Source organism: Corvus moneduloides, chromosome 4 (assembly GCF_009650955.1).
Source record: "Corvus moneduloides isolate bCorMon1 chromosome 4, bCorMon1.pri, whole genome shotgun sequence".
Classification (NCBI taxonomy): domain Eukaryota; kingdom Metazoa; phylum Chordata; class Aves; order Passeriformes; family Corvidae; genus Corvus; species Corvus moneduloides.
In genome coordinates this window covers 18262080-18285093 of record NC_045479.1, presented here as the reverse complement: position 1 = coordinate 18285093, position 23014 = coordinate 18262080, and the positions used below count along the sequence as shown (strand labels likewise).

Sequence of the window (23014 nt, the reverse complement as noted above, 5' to 3'; positions counted from 1 at the left end):
GACTGCTGCAGGACCTACCTCTGGAACCCATCAGATAAAATCTTGCTGGTGTTTCAATAATGATGTGCCCCAGCACCCTCCTTCCATCTGCTTGGAGTCATCCTCACAAGAAGGGATGGGCAAAGCACCAACACCCGTGGTGGCAATGCCTGTGAAGGACCTGCAGATGCCGTGAGATAAGCACAGGTCAGCACTTGGGCATCCTGCCTGCAGCTCCTACCTCTGGGTGCTGGAGGCAGGCAGAGAGGGACCTGCCCGTGCCCAGCAAGGAGGAAACCTGACTCCTGGGAGCTGGATCCCAAACGCACAGCACTGCCAACACGGTAAAAAAGTAAATAGCAGAGGAGAAACAGTCAGAAGAGGAAAGGTCTTCTCCTCCGAGCCTGAGACGCCACAGAGGTAAGAAACCTTCACTAAATAAAGGAATAAATATTTAGTAAAATCTTGCTTAGTATTGGGGGCATCTGATTATTTGTACGATTAGATACCCCCACTCTCACCTGTGGGGAAAATTGTCAGCCACACAAGGTCTCTGACCTTACTGACGAAGTTCCCAGGTGGTGTCACAGGCAGCACTGCATGTTGTGTGCCCTTCGTGCCTCACAGCCCTGCAGCGGGGTCACGACATCATTCTGATGGGCCTCAGACGCAGTTTCACTGTACTCTTGCTTGTTCCCATCAGCTGGAGGATTGTTATTTTCCCTGCCAGGAGCAGCTGTGCCACTGCTGCTCTTTCGGCTCATGTAATTGGTGTTTAGTTAGATTTACAAATAGAGGGAAATTTGTGACTCCTTGAAGATAGACACTAGCTGCTCCATCAAGGCAAACAGGGCTGCAAAGGTTTGGGATGAGCAAAACACAGGTTTGGTAGGAACTGTTGTGAGGTTTACTGTGCCTGCACAGATTTCTGGTGTTTTTCGAGATGCTAGAGAATGTATCCCACCTGCTCACCTGCTGCTGTTTAAGATTAGTGTGGTTCTCACATTAGGTACTATCCACCATCCTGATACTTCTGAGGGTGTGTGGCTACTGTGGGGTGTTGGAGGTGGCACTGCAGCCTTCTGCTTGACCACCTAACCCTTGCTGGGAGTTCTGCACAGCAGCACCGGGGATCAGGGTTCCCCTCCCCTTTTGTGGAAGTGTTGTGGCACATAGCCCAGAGTGGGTAAGTGCAACTGAAATGCTCCAACACCCCTCAGCAAACAGTAGCAGAGTATCCCAGCATCAGGATGGGCGGGCAAAGGCTCAGGGCTTGATGCTTGTCCTGCCAGCACCGTGGGCTGTGCCTGCCACAGACTTTTTGGAGGAGAGTGTCTGTTTAACCAGACAGAGGTGTGATGTGGCAGCTTAGGGCTGAATGTGTTTACAGGTCCCTCCCTAGTCATAAAAGAATAGAAAAGGAGAAAAACAGGTGCCCAGATTTTGTTATTGCAAAGCCTTTGGCGATTCAGACACACAGGAAATCTTCACCTCTTCCCGTGGGCTCTTCCAAACACCTTGTTTGGTTTCTGTTGAGCTAGTTCCACTTGGAAATGGCCCCTAGCTGTTGGCCTTCATGATCAGCTGGTGGCACTGCGTGCTGATGGCAGCTATTGCTGCCTCCAAGAACATTGCTGAGAGACAGATATAACCAATATCCTTTGTATCTTCTTGGGTGCTGGACTGTAATGATCTGTGACAGCAAGGTTAGGGTATGTGACCCGACCGACTAATCTGCCATTAGCCCTTAATGACCTCCTCCTAACTGTGCCTCAGTATAGTATCAAGGTATCCATCCTGGAGTACTGTAATTCCATGCTTTCTGTGTTCACGCTGCCCTCTATCTCAAATGGGAGTTTGTATCTTTCACTACATGCTCTTGGCCATTAGTTCCCTCCGGCTCTTGCCCTTCTGCAGCCTCCCCGGTCTCTGCTGGTTGGCTGTGAATACAGCCTGGGCCCAGCCCAGCACTCCTGAAGGGAGGTGATCAAAGGAGAGGGTGTCAGCAAAGGGAAGATGTGTTCAGCCCCGCCCTCTGCAGTGTCTGAGCATGCACTCAGCAGGAAAGCTTGTGGGTTACAGCAATCAGTGTGCTTAATCCCTGCCCTGGGATTAAAATGAGTTTTTCTGATGAGGAAAAGCAACAGTGATGAGGCCAAAGGATCTAGTGCTGAGAGCCAGAAACACTGGCAGAGGAATCCAGCTTCCAGTTGCAATCCAGAGTGCATGGCTGTGTTATGGATACCCTGAAAGAATGGGGATTAGCGTGGCAAGGGATGAGGCAGAGGGGCTGGTTTGCAGCAGGAAGCTGGATGCTACTTGGGTGAGGAGCTCAGTGCTACCCCTGCCACCCCCAAGATCCTGGGGTTAGGGAGCTGGCTGGGTCACCTGGCTCTGCGTCAGTGGGGGCTCCCACCAGGCTGAGCAATTGCAGAGTGCAGCACCTCTACTGCCCACTCAAACCCAGCTCCCACTGGGGAGCCTCCAACAGGGGTAACCACTACTGATTGTATCATGTCTTGGCTCCTGGAGATGCAGCATCAGCATTTCACTGACCTCTGCGCTGGGGAAGTGTTGGGGAAGATGAAACAGGAAAGCCTTATAAATATGATTGCCTGACAAAAGATTTTGGGAATATGAAAACTACAGGCAACATCGAAATGAAAGCCACTTTTGAAATACCAAGTCTTAGTTACTGAACAACTGGAAAACAATGGTATGGCCGACTGAAGGTAATCCCCTGTTGATTGAACAATACCCTCTGCTTGCAAGCAGGTCCAAGGGTCAGAGCAGACCCTACTAGCTCAGCAGAAGGGGTCCAAAGAGTAGTTTTTAGAAGTTAAGATGTAACACTCTATGGTAATATAAGAACTCTTATAGGCTGTATGTAAATGCTATAGGATTTGTATCTTGTATTAGATTGGTTAGTGACAATTAGAATATTCAGTACAGAAGATGATTTATTGTATTGTAACCAGGACTTCCTCTCTTACTCTTGCTCTTACTTCCACTCTTGCTCTTACTCTTACTACTTCTTCTTCACTCTCTTGCTCTTACACTCTCTCTCTCTCTCCCTCTTACCCGCTTACTCTCTTGCTCTTACACTCTCTCTCTCTCTCTCTCTTACCCGCTTACTCTCTTGCTCTCTTGGGCCTGCTCAGAGCTGAGTCTGGCAGCTCTGAGCAGTGCCCCTATACCCATGCCCTTTGCAATAAACCGCCTGTGTACCAAGATCTGCTTATAGAGATCTCCCAACCGAACCCGTTGAGTCCTACAGGGAAGCTGTCACACACTCTCTGGGGTTAGCAGGTCTCCAGCCTTCCCTAGGCAGACTTCCTAAGGCAGGCCCTGGACTTCCCATAAAAGCAGTCAGTGCGATGTGATGACTGATCTCTGTCAGTACAACTAACTTACTCTGGGACGTTTCTATGTGGTTTTCACCAAAACTCCAATGCCAAGGGACATCTTCCAGTAGCTGCATGAAACAAACTCATGTTTGACCGTATCTGAATGTTTCTCCTCCAGCATGAGGAACTGCCTTGCTGTTTTCTTGCTCAGGTGACTTTGTGACTGTCGCGAGGTTTCACAGGTAAATCCTAGCCTTGGCCACAGTGACAGTGGGTCCCAGCAGGAGCTGAGATGGCCACTGCACCAAAAGAGGCAGAAAATGCTATTGGCTTGGAGGAAATCCACACAGAGGGAAAAGAACCACCAAAAGGTGAGTTTGTATTGGCAGGAATAGAAATTTGGGTCCTTATTTAGCTGGGGTAGAGGGAGGTTCCTCAGTAGTGCCACTCCAGCTACTTAAAACCTCTTGTACATTGAGCCACAACATCAGCATCCTATGCTCCCTTCCTATCACACCTACCAGGCTGGTGACTGCTGCCTATGGCAGTGGGAAGAGCTGGCTGGCTTGGCTTTTCTCAGGCCTCTGCTTTTTGTAAACATTTGTTTATATTGGTAATTTGAGGGTTTGTTTACTTGGGATAATTTTTTAAATGTTATTCTGTTTGCAAAGCAATTTCAAGTGTACAAGGCTGTCCTTCCTCCATTCCCACTGGCTGCTGTTTCAGCAACCCCCTGTTGTTCCTGGCCACCAGGACATACAGGGGCTGGTCAGTGGACACAAAACTGGTAGATGTTTCCAGCCTTTTTCCTGGTGCAGTCCCACAGTAGTATGAAAAAGGTTGACTTTTCACGAAGAGGAGGTACAGTTTGACTGCTGACAGTTTTTGTGTCTTAATTTTCTTTTCATGGTCAGGGCAAAAGACATTTACAGTGGAAGAAGCTGTGGAAACCATTGGGTTTGGCAGGTTCCACATCATGCTTTTCCTCATCATGGGCAGCACTGGGGTAGGTATCTGTAGCCATCTGCACTGGCCTGAAAAAAGCTTTCTTCTCATTTTCCTCATTACTGTGCAATAACAACCATAAGCACATATTGCAGCCAGCCCGTTTTTTTCCACACACATATTCTCAAGCAGGATTTCTGCTACTGTCATCACTGATGAAAGTAGGTTTTGGCCCCATTGATGCCAGACCTGTTTCAGGGCAAAGCTGAGCAGGTTGGCCCAGAGCATCGTGGCTTGGCCCCTGCCCTGGAGCACTGTCAGGACACATCTTCAGTGGTGCCTGAGGGTTAGGTTCAGCCTCGCAGTGGCATTTTTCATGCCATACCCATGACACCCAAACCCTGTGCAATTTGGCTCAGAAGGCCTCATGTCTTCTCACCCAGCTACCTGACAAATTTCCTAACTTTCATGGTCTTGGGTGAATTGTGTATCTATTTTGGGAACTTGGGCAAAAGCCTGAGCCAGGCTGGGGTAAAGATGTAGTGAGGGTCTATCCATGAGGATCGCTGCAGCTGAGGTGAAAAAGTCTGACGCTGTGTGTAAACCATCAGCTCATTCCTAACTGAAGGCAGCTGCTGGGGCAAGCAGCCAATGGAGCAATGATGTTTTTAACCAAAAACAGTTTTAAGAGTTCATGTTAGATGCCTGAATTCACAGCCGGGTACCCACCCAAGCAGCTTGGTTTCCAGAGATAGGTGAAGATCTTCTAAGACAGCAGGGTAAGAGTCTTCTCTGCCAAGGATGACTCTTTCCAAACGTGCTAGATATACAGTGTATCTATACCTGCTTTCTAGGTGCACCTTTCTCTCTTCCTCTCCCTGTCACCAACATCTTCCAGATCAGGCACAGGGCTCAGACCACTGTGGAGGCACCATGGCTTCCCAGGACTGTTCTGACATGGTAGCACTTCCATGGCTGCAGGGCTTGTAGGACTTCTTGTGGATTCCTTCCTTGCTAATGCACACACTTGTTCCCAAAGGTGGTTGAAGCCATGGAGATCATGCTGATAGCTGTTGTGTCCCCTCTCATCCGATGCGAGTGGCAGCTTCAAGACTGGCAGGTGGCTTTAGTGACAACAGTGAGTGACTCATGTTCCCCCCAGACAGGTCATCCAGCATGTGATCACAGTCATAGGCACCACCACAGGTTCTGGAAAGCACATTTCCCAGCAAACCAAACAAATTCCTAGGGCCTCCTTACAGGGATAAGAACAGTACCACAAGTGTAGACAACCAGAAATCCAGCTGATGAGAGCAGCTGTCCATGCCCAGAGCTTTAATGCCAAAGCAAGTCCCCACTTCCACATGCTTATTTTGAAATCCTTGCCATCCACCCCCAGCTTTGAGGGATGCAGCAGTAAATGCCTACACAAAGAAAGCCATCTCCTGAAAGCCACTCACTTGTGGTTCTGGGCACTGCAGTTCCTCCTGCTGCCCTGCGAGCACACAGCTCAGCTGCAGCTGAAGGAGCAGAGCACCACTCCTGGTGCAGCTGGGAGTGGGCCCTCCACAACTGTGTTTCCATCCCCCTCAGATGGTGTTTTTTGGCTACATGGTGTTCAGCATAGTGCTCGGGCTCCTGGCCGACAGGTACGGCCGCTGGAAGGTGAGCAACTGCCAGGGGCTGCGTGTCCTTTTCCTGCGCTCCACGGGAGCTGTGCACCTGGCTGAGCCTGTGCTTTAATGACCCTAATTCTTGCCCTTTTGCAGATCCTGCTGCTCTCCTTCCTCTGGGCAGCCTATTTCTCCCTGCTGACCTCGTTTGCCCCATCCTACATCTGGTTTGTGTTCCTGCGGGCCATGGTAGGAGGTGGCGTGTCAGGCCATGCGCAAGGGTAAGGCTGTGCAAGCCGCCTTCCCAGGGAAGGTAAGGGAGGGGATGGAAGGGGGAAGGGGACCAGATTCCCACATTGCCGTGGAACAGAAAGCCGTTCTGCAATTTCACTAGATTCTGGTCCATTCACCTAATTTGCAGTTTCCTGAGGCCTGGAATATAGTGGGGCAGCTGGTTTACATGAAGCTGGTGACAGAGGGATTATTAAGCACATATAAAAACAATTAGACAGGTAACAGATGAGTAAACACTGCTTCCTCCTTAAAAAGCCACAACAATTCTGCTTAAGTAGAAAATTCCTTTTGAATGATGTAAAACGTTCCCACCGAAATGAAATTTCTGTCCTGTTGGGGCAGAAAGGGGGATGTGGAGAGGAGAAGTTCATAATACTAACAACAACTTCACTAGGGGCCTGGAAAAATAATTTTGTTGTTGTTGTTGTTGATTCTCTTATGGAAACAAAGGAAACATTTCAGCATCTTCCATGGTTCCTCCAAGCCTGGTTGCTGCCCACAGAGGAAAGCCCCAAACTGGTCACATTGATCCAAAAGCCCTTTGCTGAAGGAAAGAACGTGAGGCAGAGAGGTGCTGTTGGGAGGAGAAGGCACCTGTGCCTGGGTCATGCAACTGCTGAGCTCTGTGCACTGCCTCCCTCACAGGAGGGCCCCCATTCCCTGGCCATGAAGGCTGCTAATGAGCCTTCTGATGATGGAGGGAAATGGAACATTTTATAAAACACTTCACTGGCTGAGACAGAAGGAGCCAGTGTGGGTCTCTTCCCACCTCGCTCTCTCTGTCCAGCCAAGGAAGCACAGTTCACACCTGGGAGCTTGAGAGATGCCAGTGCCAGGAGCCCCCTGCCCCAAGGGCACTCCAACCATTTAAAAAGTGGAGCAGAGTGTTCTCTTTATTCAATGGAAAAAAACCCCTTTTACTAAAATGTTCATTTTTATGAACATATCTATGCCTGTGCTGACACCTCAGTCACCCCACAGGACCTTCCCATAGGTTTCCTGATGTACAGACTGTGGTGTTTACCCATTTGTATCCCACAACCATGGGCTAGAAAGGATTTGTGCCTTGTGTTTCCCTTGCATGTAATGTGGTGCCTGAGTGGGAGGCATATTGGACAGGGATTCCTGGTCTCTGGTGGTGCCTTTTCCTGGTCTTAAAATCAAGAGTCAAACACGGTTAGAAGGGGAAAAGGGATTTTACCTTGGTATTTATTTTAAGGATCCTCAGGTGCGCTATGTCCAGGTCGAATGCACTGAAATGCACACCGCAGTGCACAGCCCCAAAAGATTGGGTATAACATTATAGGTTTTACTAACTAGCATATCTATCAAAAATTCCCCAGTGAGAGGCTCTAATGAGTCCCCCTCCCCAAGGAGCCTTTCCCTGGATGGTTCTATCTTAGTTAACAGAATGTGTTCTGGAGAGGACCTTGGGGTCTGGGACACACTGATCCCTCACTACAAAGCTTCTAAAATGTTTAGTCTCTTAGCTTGACAAACAAGTCCAAGACTGTAGGCAAAAAGAACTAAGAATACAGAAGCTGTAAAAAAGGTATAAAAGGGGTATAAAAGAAAAGGCAAAAAATCTTCATGGCATCACTGGGTGCTCAAGGTGGAAGAGGGATGGTATTCACAATCTGAGTTGAGCTGAACTGTTACTTATTTGTATGGAAATTCTCATTGCAGCTGTATTTCTGCTTTTTTTCTTCTTTTTTTGCTAGACTTATCATAAAAACCGAATTTTTGCCCACCAAATACCGGGGATACATGTTGCCCTTGTCTCAGGTAAAAGTGAATACATCACTGTTTCTTCTAGCTCCGAGTCCCGGGAGATTTGTCCCCCTGCAGTTTGGAAGCCAGGTCTCCAGCACTTCAGCACTTCTCCCAGACTAACCACACTTGTCTGGGTCTGAGCGAGTGTCTGCTGCCTCCTGCACCTCAGAGTGTGCTGTCTGTGTTATTAAAGACATACACAGGAGAGAGGCAGTATCTTCTCAGATAATTTGATGCTCCAAACATTGTATAGGGACTTTGAGCGATGGCTGACACCCAGGCTCTTGGTTGTCCTACTGATAATGGGGCTGCCTGGTCTAATGGGGCCAGTGCTGATGGACTGGCAGGCACTGGAGCCACTAGCATTCCCAGCCCACTCCAAGCTGAGGTGTATCCCCCCCTCTTTGGACCCCCAGGCATAAAAGTGGTGTAGGAACCCAGAGTGCCGAGAATATTTCTCTGCCTGTTTTTAAGGGTTCTTACCCCCCTGAACAACACTGTTTTAGCTTCAAACCTTGGAAAAAATTACCAACAGTCAGACAAGAACTAGAGAATACAGTGGTGTGAATTAGGTGATAGACTACTATGTAAGATTGTCACAGGGTGAAAAATTTAGAGGTTTTGGGCTTCTCTTTGTAGTAAATAGATAAGAGTAAAAAATACCAAAATGGAGGATTGTTGTTGTTCTCCAAACCTTCTTCTCCTTCTTCTACTACTCCATGTTCTGCAGTAAAAGTAGTTTGGAATGACTGGATAGAGAATTCCGCAGTTCCTGCCCGTGTTACTGAATAATTGGTAGGAAAGTGAAAATAATATATGTTTTTAGTAACTATTGGTTAAATTATCTTTAAAAGGCCGTGTAAATCTTGATAATTGGACTTCTCTCCTGCTTTCTGTGCTCTATGCTGTACCTGGGTCACGCTGGTGGCTCTGTTCTTCTGATAAGATTTAATAAACAACTGTCCGGCAGCATTGAAACTCCAGGAGAAGTCTCGGTTTATCTTTGAAACTCCTTGCAAGGACTTCTAGAAAATTCTCTCCCATCCGGAGGGATTTGATTTATGGCACAGTTCAGTGTCAAAGTGGTTTATGCAGTGACTGCCAGGTGAGGTCTCAATCTGCTCCTCTCTGTGCTCAGGTTCTGCAGGGGCTTTGTACAGGACAGGGTTAGCACAGATAGTCCCAAATGTGGCCTGAGACATGCTGAGAGGGTTAGGGTTAGCAAGTGCCCACTTGCTGGGTCATTGCTTACTGCAGACTTCTGCAGTGGGTAGTTGCTGCTTGTGCAGATGATCAGTGGTGACCCCTCCGAGTGCACCAATTCATCCCACTGCTGAGCCAAACTCCTGGTGGAAAGGGATAATTTGGTGGCAGGGATAATTTGCTTTTCACTGCAGCCTCTTGGATCCAAGGGCATCATTACCAAAGTGTCATCAGAAACACAAAGATTTATAGAAGAGAAATCTTGTATTTTTCCCCAGAAATTTGTTATTTCTGCTTACAGGCTACTCATGAATTTGCTGCAGCTTTTGTGATTTGTGTTGGCTGAGCTCCCTTGGGTGATCCCCTGGAAAGGCACGTGTCTCCTAATGGCAACAAGCAAACCTCAGGAAGGAATGTACTTGCAGAGCAGAGGACAGATTCTCTGTTGGTACAGCTTGGCATTGAGTCTACTGGAGAGCCACCAACTTTCAGCAGTGGAAATCTGGCCTAGTTTTGCCTTCTGAGCCCGTAAATCTGCTATTTCCCTGAAGAGACCTAGACAAGAGGAAAATTCGTGGGCATGAGCACTAGCAGAGAAGTGACTGGGAGGACAAAAGCAGTGGCTTTAAGTACAATGGTAGCCACAGCAAATTATCGGTTTTCACCTGGAGCTAATTAAGTCTACCTCCACTGTCCCTCCCTAAACCCTTGTCTTTCCCTCTTTCCTTCAACCCAAGCCCAGCTTCTCAGACAGCCAAGGGATGGCTCTGTTGAACCTCAGCATTCCCTAGCACAGTTCGCCATCTATGCACAGAACCGGACCAGAAGGGAAGAAAATAAACAAATCATTGCCACGAGTTCATGTTCTAAGCCCTTTCTCTCCCCTGGAAAGGTGTTCTGGCTGGCAGGTTCCTTGTTAATCATTGGCCTGGCGTCAGTGGTGAACCCAACCGTCGGCTGGCGGTGGTTGATCAGAATTGCCTCCATCCCTGGCATTCTTCTCATCCTGGTGTTCAAGGTAGGAAGATCTCCCCTCCCCACTCTCTGCTGTACTGCCACTGCCCTGATGTCTCCCCAGGCATCACGAGGCATCACCCTCCACCCCCTGCAAGCCTGGGGCTCTTCTTGTGTCCTCCCTTCTCCACTTCAGTCCTCTCACCCAGTGGCTTGGTAGGGTCCTGCAGTCCTGGTGGGGCTGCAGACCAGCTGCTGGGGAGATGTTACCTTGCTGGGGATGGCCTGGCTTTACTGGTCTGCTGTATCCCTCCAGCAGCCCAGGTTCCAGTGTCCAGGCTGCCAGCAGTACCCAGGGATTGTGGTGATGGGCCAGGCACTGAGAGGAAGTCAGGCAAGGCAGGGTGTGCAAAAAACCACAAGTAATACCTTTGCTTTAATGCTGGGCACAGCACACGCTCTTCAGTCTTTACATTTTCTAGGGCTGAGGAAAGCAGCCTCAGTAAAGTATTCAGACAGCAAATGAGTGTCAGGGTTAACCACAGCTTCACCAGGTTTCCTTCTGCTTCAGAAAAGTCAGCCTTGGACATGAGAACCACCTGATTTGTGGAGGGTGATGTGGAAAATCCCTGCTTACAGTGCTCCCGGGCACTGCAGTGCTGAGCTGTGGCTGGTGGAGTCCATGCAGATGTAAAAGCCCTTTCTGCAGCTGAGTGAATGCACAAGTCCACCTGGGCAGGCAAATGTTAGGTTGTTGTAAATGTACACTCGTATAACTTGGGTGTGTAGTTTCTCTGATTATTTTTGCCAGAAAAATTGCATAGCAAAAGTTTGTTCTCCAGGAAAAAAAAAAAAAAAAAAAAAAAGGCAGAGTTACTATACATACCTTTAAAAAGGAGTCTTTAATTCATATTAGAGTGAAACAGATGCAATTGTTTATAATTTAATAGAGACACCATTTAATTAAAAGGTATTTTATTTTGGAAAAAGCACCAAATGATAGTGATGAGTTAGTTCCTACATTTCAACCATGACTTCCTTTTTATTAATGTCCTTGTGTCTTCAAGACTTTCGCTTGGGCAAGTAATATGTGCCTCATGTCATTTTAGAATGTCAATTAATTCAGGATTGTTTTTGTTAAACCCGTGTCTTTGGCTTTCACCTTTCATATGTGCTTGACACAGATGCCTCAGTGGCAGACCCCTGAGGAGCTGGACCAACAAATGGATTTGTTGGGCAGGGTGAGCCCCCCAGCGTGGGGTATGAGGGGCTGGGACACACGGTGTACCCCAGGGCATGGCTGGGGAGAAGGACAGGCAAAAGGCTGCTCCAGCTCATGGAGTGCCCTGTGCTGATCTGAGCAGGCTCCTGGGCGTGATGGGAAGCTGTGAGCAGGACAAGAGAGGTGCAGAAAGGCTTCCTGCTCTGCTTTCAGTTCATCCCAGAGTCAGCACGGTACAACATGACCACAGGAAACACGGCGGTTGCGCTGGCCACGCTGCAGAGGATAGCCAGGATGAATGGGGTGGCCATGCCAGAGGGGCAGCTGAGGGAGCCTGCCAAGGTAAGCCAAGGCTGCCCAGCCCATCCACCCCAGGCTAGGCTGTTGGCATCTGGGCTTCAGAGAGGGAGAGGGACTGCCAGCCACGTCTTGCTCTGCCTCTTGTGTCCTCCTTGCTTGGCTCTTTTCCAAACAACTCTTGGATGTGGTGATGGAGATGTCGTTTCCTTTCGGAGAAACAGTAATCCTGGCCTTCAAAATGGAATGGAGCTTTCTGCCTTTTTTTTTTTCCTCCCCAATTTGTGTTTTCTCAGAAATATATTGTGCTAAGAAAAGATTTGCTTCCTTTACCACAAAAAGGGCTCCTGGCAAAGCATGTTGTTCCTTATTGCCCACCCATCCTGCAGGGGTGTTCCCTCTGCCATGAGATCTGGGAACTGTCCCTTGGGGTCTCTCTCAGGGCTGTGACTAGGCAGGCTGCAAGGATCCCTGTCATGAGGTCAACACAGTGCTCCCAGAGCCTTTGCCCAGCCCCTGACCTGGCTTGTCCACTGACAAGACCTCAGGTCCCCGAGACCAGCAGAAGAGGGTCAGAGCAGGAGAGACCATTTCACAGATACCACCATCTGTACCTGTAGGCAGCTGAGGAGCTCAGGAGTGGATCACTGCTGGACTGAAATGCCCAAAAACATATGTGGGTGCTGTAGGGGAGACAGTGGCCCCCCAGGCTTCTCCCCCTTCCCCCCAGTGTGAGCCCTGCTGACTGATAGGTGGGAACTTGGTCAGGTGGCTCCTTTGACCCCCAAGAGAGGAAGATTAGACAAATCCATTGTCCAGGGCCTCAAAATTATTATCCAGCTCTTTAAAATCCATTTTCTGGACCTCTTTTCTGCTTATTCAATCCCACAGGCACCAAGTATTGTCCTTAGCAATTCATGCAAGATGGTGCTATTGTATTGGAATTAGTTAGGATTAAAGCTTCCCTGTAGTTTAATTGAATTTATGTAATGGACCCACATTGGATGTGGGAAGGGCTTTTGTTAGTTGGGCACCCTCTCAGTCTTAACCAATGACGAGGAAAATAAAAATAAAGGCAACCCACACCATCCCTGTGACCTTGTCTCCCCTCGGCGGAGGGATCCTGGGGAGCAGCAGGGCAGGCAGGGCCCCCAGTGCCTGCCTGTCTCTGCTTGCTGGCACTTACAGGCCTCCCAGGAAGATGTGTATGGCCAAAAGCTTGCTTCACAGGCAGAGCAGCACACAGGCCAGTGGGAGCTGACAGAAGCCCCAGCAGTGCTGGCCCCCGGCAGCAACCAGGGCCCCCTCTGGCACCATCACCGTCACAACAGGACCAGACTGCTGGGATCTGGGGGGATCCTGTGGGGGCCAGGAGAGCGCATGATGTTCTCTTCTCCCCTCCTCCATCCTTTGCAGTGCAGCTTCCTGTGGGTATCTCTTGGGAAGCGGGGCTTTCCTCTCTGGAGGTTTGGTGGGTGCCGTGTTGCACCATCTGTGCCTCTGTCTGTGCCACCAGCAGCCTGGGGACAGGGGGAGCACAGGAGGGCCTGGAGTGCCAGCTGCTCTCACAGAACACTTGCTCCTGTATAAAAGATGCCTTTATAAAAACTTTTATTTCTATCATATGATTTGCAGGAAAGAAGGGGAAGATTCAAGGACCTCATCCACCCCAAATACCTCAGAACCACTTTGCAGATATGGATCATATGGTAAACTTTTTCTTCTCTTGCTTATCAGCTCATTGTCTTGTGACAATTGAAAGTGTGCAGGGAGCAGAAGTCTCCCATTGACTCTGCCTTTAACAGGACACCACTCTGCCTCAGATGGTGGCTGCAGATCCTTGGCAGCTGGAGGGGACCGTGGGGACATGGATCACCATAGGTTTGTCCTGTTTCAGACCACACCTCAGATACCCTGACTGGTTGCTGTTAACATAGGTAGAAAAGGGCTGGACTTCCAGGATGTTGCTGTGAGTCCTTGCTCAGGACAGGGCGGCTCCTGGGAGCCAGGGGAGAGCCTCGGGGCACAGCCCACACCTGCCTGCAGTGGGATGTGCCTGCAGCTCTGCTTCCCTCCTTGGGGTAAACTTGTTCTCCCCAAGGGAGGCCAAAGGACCAGTGAGACGGGGCTCCAGCAGAAACACATTCACCATTACCAGTGCTACTCGCTGAGGGAAATTAAGGTGGAGGAGACAGGTTTCATATGCAGTGTTCCCAGCAGCTGTTTGCAAGGGTAATACATGTTTCATTGACTTTGCTGTCTGGAATGGAAACGTGTAAATAATAGGTCCATGGGAACCCATTGACCCAAAATGTTGCGAAGTCAGGCCTTGAATTTTTTATGGTTTTTTTCTCCTTGACTTCTATGAGTGTTATGAAATATCTTTTTTTTTTTTTTTTATCTTTCTTTGCCTCCTAGTCCTCCCAGGAGTCCCTGGAATGTTCTTGGGTCTGCATTCCCATCCCCCCCAGCATTCCCTGCCTTCCCAGGTGGCCCAGATTCTGCTGCTCATTTCTGAAACTTCCGGGGGGGGATAAAAAAGTGGAAATTACTTTTCAGCCTGCTTATGATCAGGCATATTCTGAAATACTTGGTAATGACAAAGCAAGGCTGCCATCACCAATGCTGTGTTCTTGACAGCCAGCCAGGGTGCAGTGTGAGCCTCTCCGGCCAGTTAATGAAAACTCCTCTTGAAAATCCCTGGGTAGGAAGGATAAGGACATTCACACTCTTCCTGTGCTCCAGTGTGGGGTCCCTCCCATGGGAAACAGTCCTCCATAAATTGCTCCAATGGGAGTCCTTCCCATGGACTGCAGTTCCTCATAAGCTGCTCCAGTGTGGGTCCCCCAGGAGGTCACAAGTCCTGCTCCAGCATGGGCTTCCCATGGGGTCACAGCCTCCTTCAGGCATCCACGTGTTCTGGCATGGGAATCCTCCACAGGCTGCAGATGGATCTCTGCTCCACTATGGACCTCCATGGGCTGCAGGGGCATGGCTGCCTCACCATGGGATGCAGGGGAATCTCTGCTCTGGCACCTGCAGTACCTCCTCCCTCTCATTCTCACTGATCTGGGTGTTTGCAGAGATGCTCCTCACACATGTTCTCACTTCTTTCTCTGGCTGCCATTACTTTCGCAGTTTCTTCCCCTTCTAACACATACTATCCCTGAGGCACTACCAGTATTGCTGATGGGCTCAGCCTTGGCCAGCAGCAGGAGTCAGCTGGCACCGGCTCTGTCAGGCATGGAGGAAGCTTCCAGCAGCTTCTCACAGAAGCCACCCCTGTAGTCCCCACCCACTGCCAAAACCTGGCCATGCAAACCCAATACAAAGCTGACCTATGAGCTGGGGTGGGGTTTACTGAGGAAGAGCAGTGCATGGACACACGTAGGAGGGGAATGCCATGGGACAAGTGACCAGTGGCCACTGCTGTGCTCAGGCTAAGGTGGTCCATCATGCAGAGCTGGTACAAGCAGCAGCAGAGATCCCAGGGCACCCAAAACCTGCTGCATTTTAGTTTCCTCGCCTTCGCCATCACAGCTGCACCTCACTGCAGCATTTCTCCCCACAGGCTTGGCATAGCTTTCACTTATTACGGCGTCATCTTGGCCAGTGCTGAGTTGCTGGAGCGGGACCTCGTCTGTGGCTCTGTGGCCCCACCACTGCAGGACTCTGGTGATGACTCTGAGGAGAGCCACAGCCCCTGCCACTGCCACTTTTTTGGGCCTGCTGCCTACCAGACCATGATCATCAGCACCGTCGGGGAGATCGCACGTAACCTCTTCCCCCACCCTTGCCCTGCCATTCCCCTCTCACAGTGCTCCCGGCAAAGGTTTGAGCTCTGCATGCACTTGGTGACGTGCCAGGGGCCGACGAGAACCTGGCACTGCTGGCAGCTTCTGGGATACAGGCCAGGAGCCTGTGGCTCCTGGCTCAGCAGGGCTCTCAATGGGGCAACCTTCAGGCTCTTGTGTTTGGCTGGGCTGTGGCCAGAGCGAGCAAAACCACCCAGGCCTGTGCTGCTCACCCAGCAGTGCCTCGCTTGCATGGCTCAGGACAGACATTGGTGTCCTGCCTCAGCACAGCCAATTTCAAGAAGCACAGGCTTCATCATCTGAGGGGAAGCGTGAAAAGAAAGGGGTATGGGGCAAATCACAAGCTTTTACAGGGTACAGGAAGAGAATGACAGGGTTTGTGCATTTTACAGAACACTTGGTAGGCACTGGGGATGCAGAGAGGTATCTTTGAGTCACACTGTGTAAGGTCTGTCAAGGCAGACAGTCGTTGCAGTTAGATCATCAAATGTTTTGTGGTTTTCCCTTTTATTCCCAGTAAATCCTGTGAACCTTCTCAGCATCAATCTCCTCGGAAGACGTCTAAGCCTGTGTATCACCATGGGATGTACAGCTCTATTCTTTCTGCTCCTTAATATCTGCACCTCGAGGTACTCCGGCTTAGACTCTAGGTCTTGTTTGAGGGTATGCAATGCTGAGGGTATGCTGTGGTATTCTCAGGTCACTGGTCTGTCAGGCCAGTAATTCTTGTAGGTCTGGGAAAAGTCTCTGACTGGCTCTCCTTTTCCTGGGAAAGCTGTGGCAGCAGGTGCTGTGGTGCAGTGGTGTGCAGAGGGGCTCACTTGTATTACTGAGCCCACATGGCTTCCCCTAAGCATCCAACAAGCTGCTTTCTAGCACAGTCCAGTGTGGATACAAAAATGCTGCTAGCAAGGATTTTCTTGCTATTTTCTAAGTCCGTGAGAGACTTTTCTCTCTCACAGAAGAGGTAGCAGAGTTCTGTAAACAACCAAACACCTGCAGCCTTGAAAAGTCTTGTTTATAGTATAGTAGAAAAATATTTTGACAATGGATGTTTTAGGATTTTAGCCAATCACCCCCAAGGGGTGGCTGATCCTTGTCCAATTAGACTATGAAGAAAAAAGTCTATAAAAGAGTTTGTAAAGTAATGAAATAGATCAATCTTGCTGCACAATTCCTGTCTGCTGGATCTTCTCTCCTCTCCTCCCCATGGCTGTGGGACATGGTGATATGCCCTAAGGCATTTTAATAGTCCAGAAAATTTAAAAATACACTAACAACATCCACCAGAAAGAAGTTATATTTTTCATTCCCTTTTTTCCCCTTTCTTTCTTTCTGGCATCTCTGCAGATGCTTCTCAGTGACACTAACACTGCTCCACTGGCTTTCTCTCTAGCGCAGGCATGGTTGGCTTTCTCTTCGTGCTGCGTGCCTTGGTTTCAGCAAACTTCAACACCATCTACATTTACACAGCAGAGGTGAGTTCTCCTTGAGGTATGTGGGGCTGCCTGGAGGCTTGAAATACCATTTGTGAATACCCAGGAATACTGCCTGCTAGTTTATGGGCTAGTTAAGAGTCCCCTTACTTGAACTATGTATCTCTGGCTTCCTGGGTTATATATACAATTCTTTTACCCAATGGAAATTGCCATGTTCTGTCTACAAGTAGTTTTAATCCTTCCGAGAGTTTGTCCTTCATACAACTTTGGAACCATGAGTTCTGCGAGTTAAGTATAAATTGCTGGGTTTTCTGTTGGGTTTTCTGTTGTTCTTTTTTTAAAAAGAGTTGTATGGAGTTAAATGGATTTCCTTGTTGATTGAGTAAAGTGATCCAAAGCAAACAGAAGCAGCTCCCTTGCACTTTTAATAGTGCCCTGTAATATTCAAACTTGCACCAGGCTTTAATAAATACAAAAATTTTAGTAGTTTTGAATTATTTGCTGTTGATGTGAAGACCATTGCTGTAACAGCCATACCATAAATCAGTTCTACTCACAATTGTGCCTGGACTCTTCTTCAGTTAATTTACTCCATTTGCTTGGCCCAGTAAAGTGTTTAAACAAAGGCTTATGTGAGTATACTTGCTAAAATCTGTTGATACTAAGAGGACTTAAAGTTCAGAAAAATTAATATTTAAGTGTTTTATTGGCACATTGGTGTTTGGGAGAAAGTGAAAAACAAACTACATAAAGTGCATTCTTCTAAGCCTGGAGATTTCTTACTGGGATCTGTTTTTCCTTTTTCCTCCTTCTAAACAAAAGTGCTGTTGACAAAAATGAATAGGCAGACTTAAAAGCTGCAGACAAGACCTTGTCCTCCTGCTTTCCAGATACAGGGCCCAGCAGTACTAATGGAATTCTTCCTTTAGCACCCAGCCTAACCTCTGTGATTCTGGTCATAGAGCCAGGAGATAGTGGTGGTTAGTGGTGCTAAACAAATGCAGGGGAATAACATCCAGCTTTGACTTGCCCTAAAACTTTACTTAGGGCAAAAAATGACAGATTTGTAGTGGCTCAAAAGAGACCCAAGGGAGCTTTTATTTCTTTTCACATCTTATCCCACTAGCTGCCCTTGATAAGACAATGGGTTTCTCTGAACAAAAGTTTTTAAAAAGGAAAACAAGTATAGACATCATGGATTGCTGTTGTACTAATCCAATATCTTTCTGGCCTGTTTTAGGTTTATCCCACCACAATGCGAGCACTGGGGATGGGGACAAGTGGGTCATTGTGCCGTGTGGGAGCTATGGTGGCCCCATTTATATCACAAGTAAGAGCATGCTTGATAATGTTGGTAAACATTGTGCTGAGCACTGCTATCAAATGCAGAGAGATGCCCCTGAAGTTCATCCTAAAAAAAAGGAGGATGTAATCAATTCCCCCCCAGTCCCATGTCCAGAGTACTTGGGTGGTCTTTGCCAGATGTAGCTTTGAGTATCTGTCATCACAGAGTTCAGCTCACTAATATCTGATACTTTCTGAAAGCTCTTAAGGTTCAAAAGATACTTTTTTTTCTATTGTGGAGTCTCTCAGGCATTTGTGACCCTTTGTCCACTCTTAATTGCTAATTAAGTGCCAGCCCCCCACACCAGCAAGCTCCTGTTTGATGTTCTTTGGCCTGCAGGTTCTTATGAGCGCTTCTTTCATCGGGGCCCTGTGTCTCTTCTCCTCTGTGTGCATCGTGTGTGCCATCTCTGCAGTCACACTGCCCATCGAGACCAAGGGCAGGGCCCTGCAGGTAGGTACCACCACACCAGGAGCTCCTGTGGATCTAAATGCTGTTTAGGGACTGGTAGGTGATGATTCAGCCAGAATCCATCCCCAGCTCTCCTGAGGTTTCACAAGCCTGGTAGGCACACACAGGAACGTGCTGTTGCAGCAGCTTCAAGCACTGTTATCCCAGTTGCCCAAAGCTTTTTTCTTGTAAAGGAACAAGCCAGGCTGCCAGCCCCAGCCACCTCATGTGTCTGAGCTTTAGCTTGTGCAAGCCCCTCTTCACATCTATCTCCAGTCCTGACTTGAAGTTGCAGCTTCATGGGCACACGCTCTGCTCTGCCTGTGCTGCAAGGAGAGTACCAGAAGCTTCTCACAGAGGGAGAGCACGGCAGATGCACAGAACACCTAAAACACTAAAACAATTTCTTCATCAGATTCAAGGCAGGCAGGAGCCCCACCTTCATTAGTCCACCAGCTGTGGTCAGTGTTTCCTATGAAGCAATCAGCCAAAGCACTAAGCACAAAGATTAAGGGGGCGAGTCTAAAATCAGCAGTCTCCCCTGTGAAAGTCACACCAGTTTAATTAGGGTGTGGTGTAATTTAATAGTCTGTGATTGAAATCAATTCATCTGTACCAGCATGGAGATTTTCATGGCCTGCAGCAGCATGGGCACACCACTGTGTGTCACTCTGCACTCTGACCCGTAGAGACCACAACACCACAGGCTGACAATAATCCGTATTCTTTGGCAGCCTAGAGCATGGCAGATGTTTGAGCAAACTGGGTTATGAGGGCTTCTATAGGAGAAGGGCTCACAAAGGCTGGCTGCACTTCAGGCGGCTCTCTTGAAAGCTGTTTCTTGCATAGGCGAAGTTACAGCATTTCAGGGAGTGGGTATGCAGAGCCAGCCCTACAGCTGCCAGCTCCAGCTGTAGGCATACCTGGAGCCACTTTCTGTTCAAGTTACAAAGCATTATATACTTTTCTTTGCTGAGTATCTTAACACATAACAACCAATAAGCACCATACACAATACCTTTACATTTGCCTATAGCCTATCATAGCTACCACCATCACCATAATATACTCTTTATTATCCAATCACAAGAGTAAGTAAGTTACAATTTAAGCTTACAGTAGAAAATTCTCAGACCTCTCTTCTTGCTACATCAACATTTCTTGTTTGCCTGCCATATCTCTCTTTTTGGTAAAGACATGTTTTCTATTTACTTATGCTCTTCTTGAGACTTATTTACTTGGTGAAAAACATGTCTTTGTTTGTAGTCACATACCTTTGTCCTACTCCTAAAAATCTCCTTCCAACTAATCTCCAACCTTTGCCTTCTCAGTTACTCAGCGATCAGTGTTTCAGCAAAACATCTTTTACTCTATACCAAAACTTGCTTTCATTTCTATCTCATCCTCAGTTTCTACATTCAGAGCTCTTTCTGCCAAGCCTACATACCTGTGGAACTTTCTTACCAAACTTTCATCCTCTCCAACAGGCTTCAGAACCAGACTTCAGAAAACCCCTCCCTACAAACGCACCCCTGTCACATAGGTATACACACACCTCATTGGGGCACAGCTGAATTTTTTCTAAGGTGTGTGGGACAGTTAATATTTGGTTTTCAGGCTTAACAGATTAATTGTCGCCTGTTTCCTTAAATGGTTGCCTTTTAGAAGTGCATGTGCTTTATAGTCTTATGCAATTTAAAATGCCTGTATGATAACTCGTAGAGAATGGGGGGGAGGGGGGGAATCAAAGTTTACACAAGCAAAGGGACAAACCAACTTATTCTCCCCTTGTGGGTGAAATTCAACCTCATGAGCAGAGGCCAGAGACACTCAGGCCTTCATGGGGTTGGATTTACAGTAATTACTAAGATAGCTTGAAACATAAAAGAAAAGCTTTGATGCAGCTACAGCTGGAACAACTCTGGCTAAAAGTGGTTGAGAAAAGTGGCAGTGTAGTCATTCCTTAATGGGATCCCCCTTTTCCTGGGGAATTAACTCAGTTAATTTGCTATCCTCCTTGCTACAAATAAGAGTTACAAACTCCAGCTGCTGGCCTTTACATGGCAGAAGTCAAAAGGATGGAAAAATAAAAATCTGTGGAACTTTCTGTGTACTCAGAGAAGCGCCCACTAGATCTTAAATCCAGCATCTTAAATTCAGCTTGTAAGGTCTCAGGGTCATTTGAGAGATGACATTTGTCTGCGTAGCCATTCAGGGATTGCCAGTGGTGACTGCTGAACACAGGGTCCACGGGCCTCACACCCTACAAACATCCAACCCACCCAAGAATTTAAATACGTGACATAAAAGCTTTTTTAACACGGCAATATTTAGTCCTGAGGCTCCAGGCAATAGATGTGTTCCTTAAAACTGGATCTAAATGAACCAACTAAATAAAAAAGAAGTAAGTAACTTCTAGTGAAATGTAGACAGTGACGTTGAACAAGTGTATTTACGCTTGCTCTGGTTTATTAGGTCAGTACCTGTCCCCTCTCAAAGCAGTCCCGGGGATTGCCTGTCAGAAGTGAGACCTTTTGGACATACCCAAACACGTGTTCATTTCCACTGTATCCAGTCCTATGGTTTTTACATGCACTTTATTAATTTTAGGTACTATTTTTGCTTTCCCCCCTTTTTAGCAAGTAAAATGAGAGTGGATGCTTGGTGCTGGATTGGGTAGGAAAGAGAACAACCTCCTGGAATCTGTCACTCCCTGTGAGCTGCATTTGATGTTGATTGCTTCTCCATGCTGTTTCCATCACAAAAAAATTGCAACTGAACACTGTAAGAGCTACGATTTGCGTAGACAGATGGGAAATTTCTCAAGGACCTTTCCTTCCTTATGATTCAATAAACACGTTTTCTACCCTTCCTGTGAAGTGAGATGAAGACCCCTGACTTCCAGCGCTATCAGCAGTGACGCTGCACACACACAACTAAAAAAAACCAGGAAAATCATCAGGTGAATTGAGGTAAGGGGGGAAAAAATCCACAACATAGATGCAGTTGTTGCCGTAGCATCTTGAAAGAACGTAGTACTTCCTCGAAGTTCTTGTTGTCATGGGTTAGCCAGCATAGTCCTGGAAGTGATGTTCTTGCAAAGGGGTGCTTACAGCTTTCCCCATGACCTGACAGAACCTATCAGATGGCCAGTTTGAATAGGGATAGTTCTTTGAGCCACTTAAAATTGTGACCACCTCTGTGATCCACACTTAAGAATAGGAAACTCCGAGGCAGAGCCCTCTTTCATTCCCAGTGCTGGGACAGGTGGCTGCGGGCCCCGTGCGGGGGCCAGCGGGCCCGGCCCAGGCCCTGCTCGGGCCGGGCCACGGCCATCCTGGAGCCGATGGGCCCTGTTCCACCCGTGGAACCCCCCCCACAGCCCTGCTGGGAGCAGCCGGAGCGGCTTGGCTCCGCCCCCCCCCCCCTCCCCCACTTCGATAAGCCACATTCCAGCTGCAAGGCTGAGGTGAGATTAACCCTTTTAGTGCTATGAAGAGCTGAAAACCTGAGGGAGGAGAAAGAGGAGATGCTTAAAGCTGAAAGTCTGTTGTGAAGCTATGATATATCAGAGTATCCCGTTGTAATTTCATGAAGATATGGGGGGTGGAGTGTTCAACTCGTAAGCAAAAGCACCTGCGCTGAGATAGGCAGATGCTGACACAGCTGTAATTTCATGAGAAGTTGAACAGGGAGAGATGGAAGCGATGAGGACTTTTGCTCCAAATGTGAAAGGAGAAAACCTCAGTTCCTAGAGATGCTCCCAGAGATAGTCCTAAAGATGAAGATGAGGAAGACTCTTTGCTCCCAGGGAAGGAGAAGGGCCTCTGTTCTTAGAGATGAAATGCTCCCAGAGACGGGTGAAGAGAACTTTTGTTTCTGAACGGCTCAACCTTAAAACACCACCTGCACGGAAGTAGTAAAATCTGAATGTCAAACCTCACTGCAGCGATGATTTCGGATGATTGTCAGGGTGATATTCAAAACCACCAGGTGGAAGGTGAGTCAGGCTTTTTTTCCCAGGGGATTCTTTCAAGAGAGAGTTTTCACAGCACACAGCAAAGTAACTGGACCGCAGGAATGTTTTCCACTGGGAGAACAGCTTGAATGTGAAGCTGGACCTTTCAGAGTTCAAATGCTGCAGTGGCAGTGCTGCTTTATTTTTTTAAATCTCCACTACTGTGGCATGCACTGACCACCCCAGTGTTGCTGGAATGGTCTCCCTCACCATTCTGTTCTGCTCCTTAACCTCTCTTCACTCTTTTCTGGTACTCTGGGATGGTATCACTCGCAAGCAGCTCTCTTCAGGTAGTAAAAACTTGCCATTACAAAACCAAA

The 23014-nt window shown here is 48.0% G+C and overlaps 1 protein-coding gene across 3 annotated transcripts; it reads left to right on the top strand.

Annotated features, from left to right (window-relative positions):
* Positions 1–263: 263 nt before the first annotated feature.
* SVOPL (SVOP like) lies at positions 264–21555 on the top strand. Of its 3 annotated transcripts, XM_032107308.1 has the most exons (15): positions 264–399; positions 3538–3697; positions 4241–4332; positions 5865–5936; positions 6041–6165; positions 7900–7963; positions 10047–10172; positions 11544–11672; positions 13263–13336; positions 15199–15401; positions 15960–16071; positions 16839–16920; positions 18122–18211; positions 18566–18679; positions 21316–21555. In XM_032107308.1, the coding sequence occupies exons 2-15, from the start codon at positions 3619–3621 to the stop codon at positions 21325–21327; spliced, it is 1374 nt and encodes a 457-aa protein (XP_031963199.1). In that variant the 5' UTR covers positions 264–399; positions 3538–3618; the 3' UTR covers positions 21328–21555. The 3 variants fall into 3 exon arrangements, with proteins under 3 accessions (XP_031963199.1, XP_031963201.1, XP_031963200.1); XM_032107309.1 differs by lacking the exon at positions 264–399 and having other exon boundaries at positions 3240–3697; XM_032107310.1 differs by lacking the exons at positions 16839–16920; positions 18122–18211; positions 18566–18679; positions 21316–21555 and having other exon boundaries at positions 15199–16046.
* The last annotated feature ends 1459 nt before the right edge of the window (positions 21556–23014 follow it).

Coding starts and splice junctions, on each gene's coding strand:
- SVOPL (XM_032107308.1), top strand. CDS start 3,619: ATGGCCACTGCACCAAAAGAGGCAGAAAATGCTATTGGCTTGGAGGAA. Junction 5,937..6,040: donor ACAGGTACGGCCGCTGGAAG/GTGAGCAACTGC, acceptor GCCCTTTTGCAG/ATCCTGCTGCTCTCCTTCCT. Junction 10,173..11,543: donor TTCTCATCCTGGTGTTCAAG/GTAGGAAGATCT, acceptor CTCTGCTTTCAG/TTCATCCCAGAGTCAGCACG.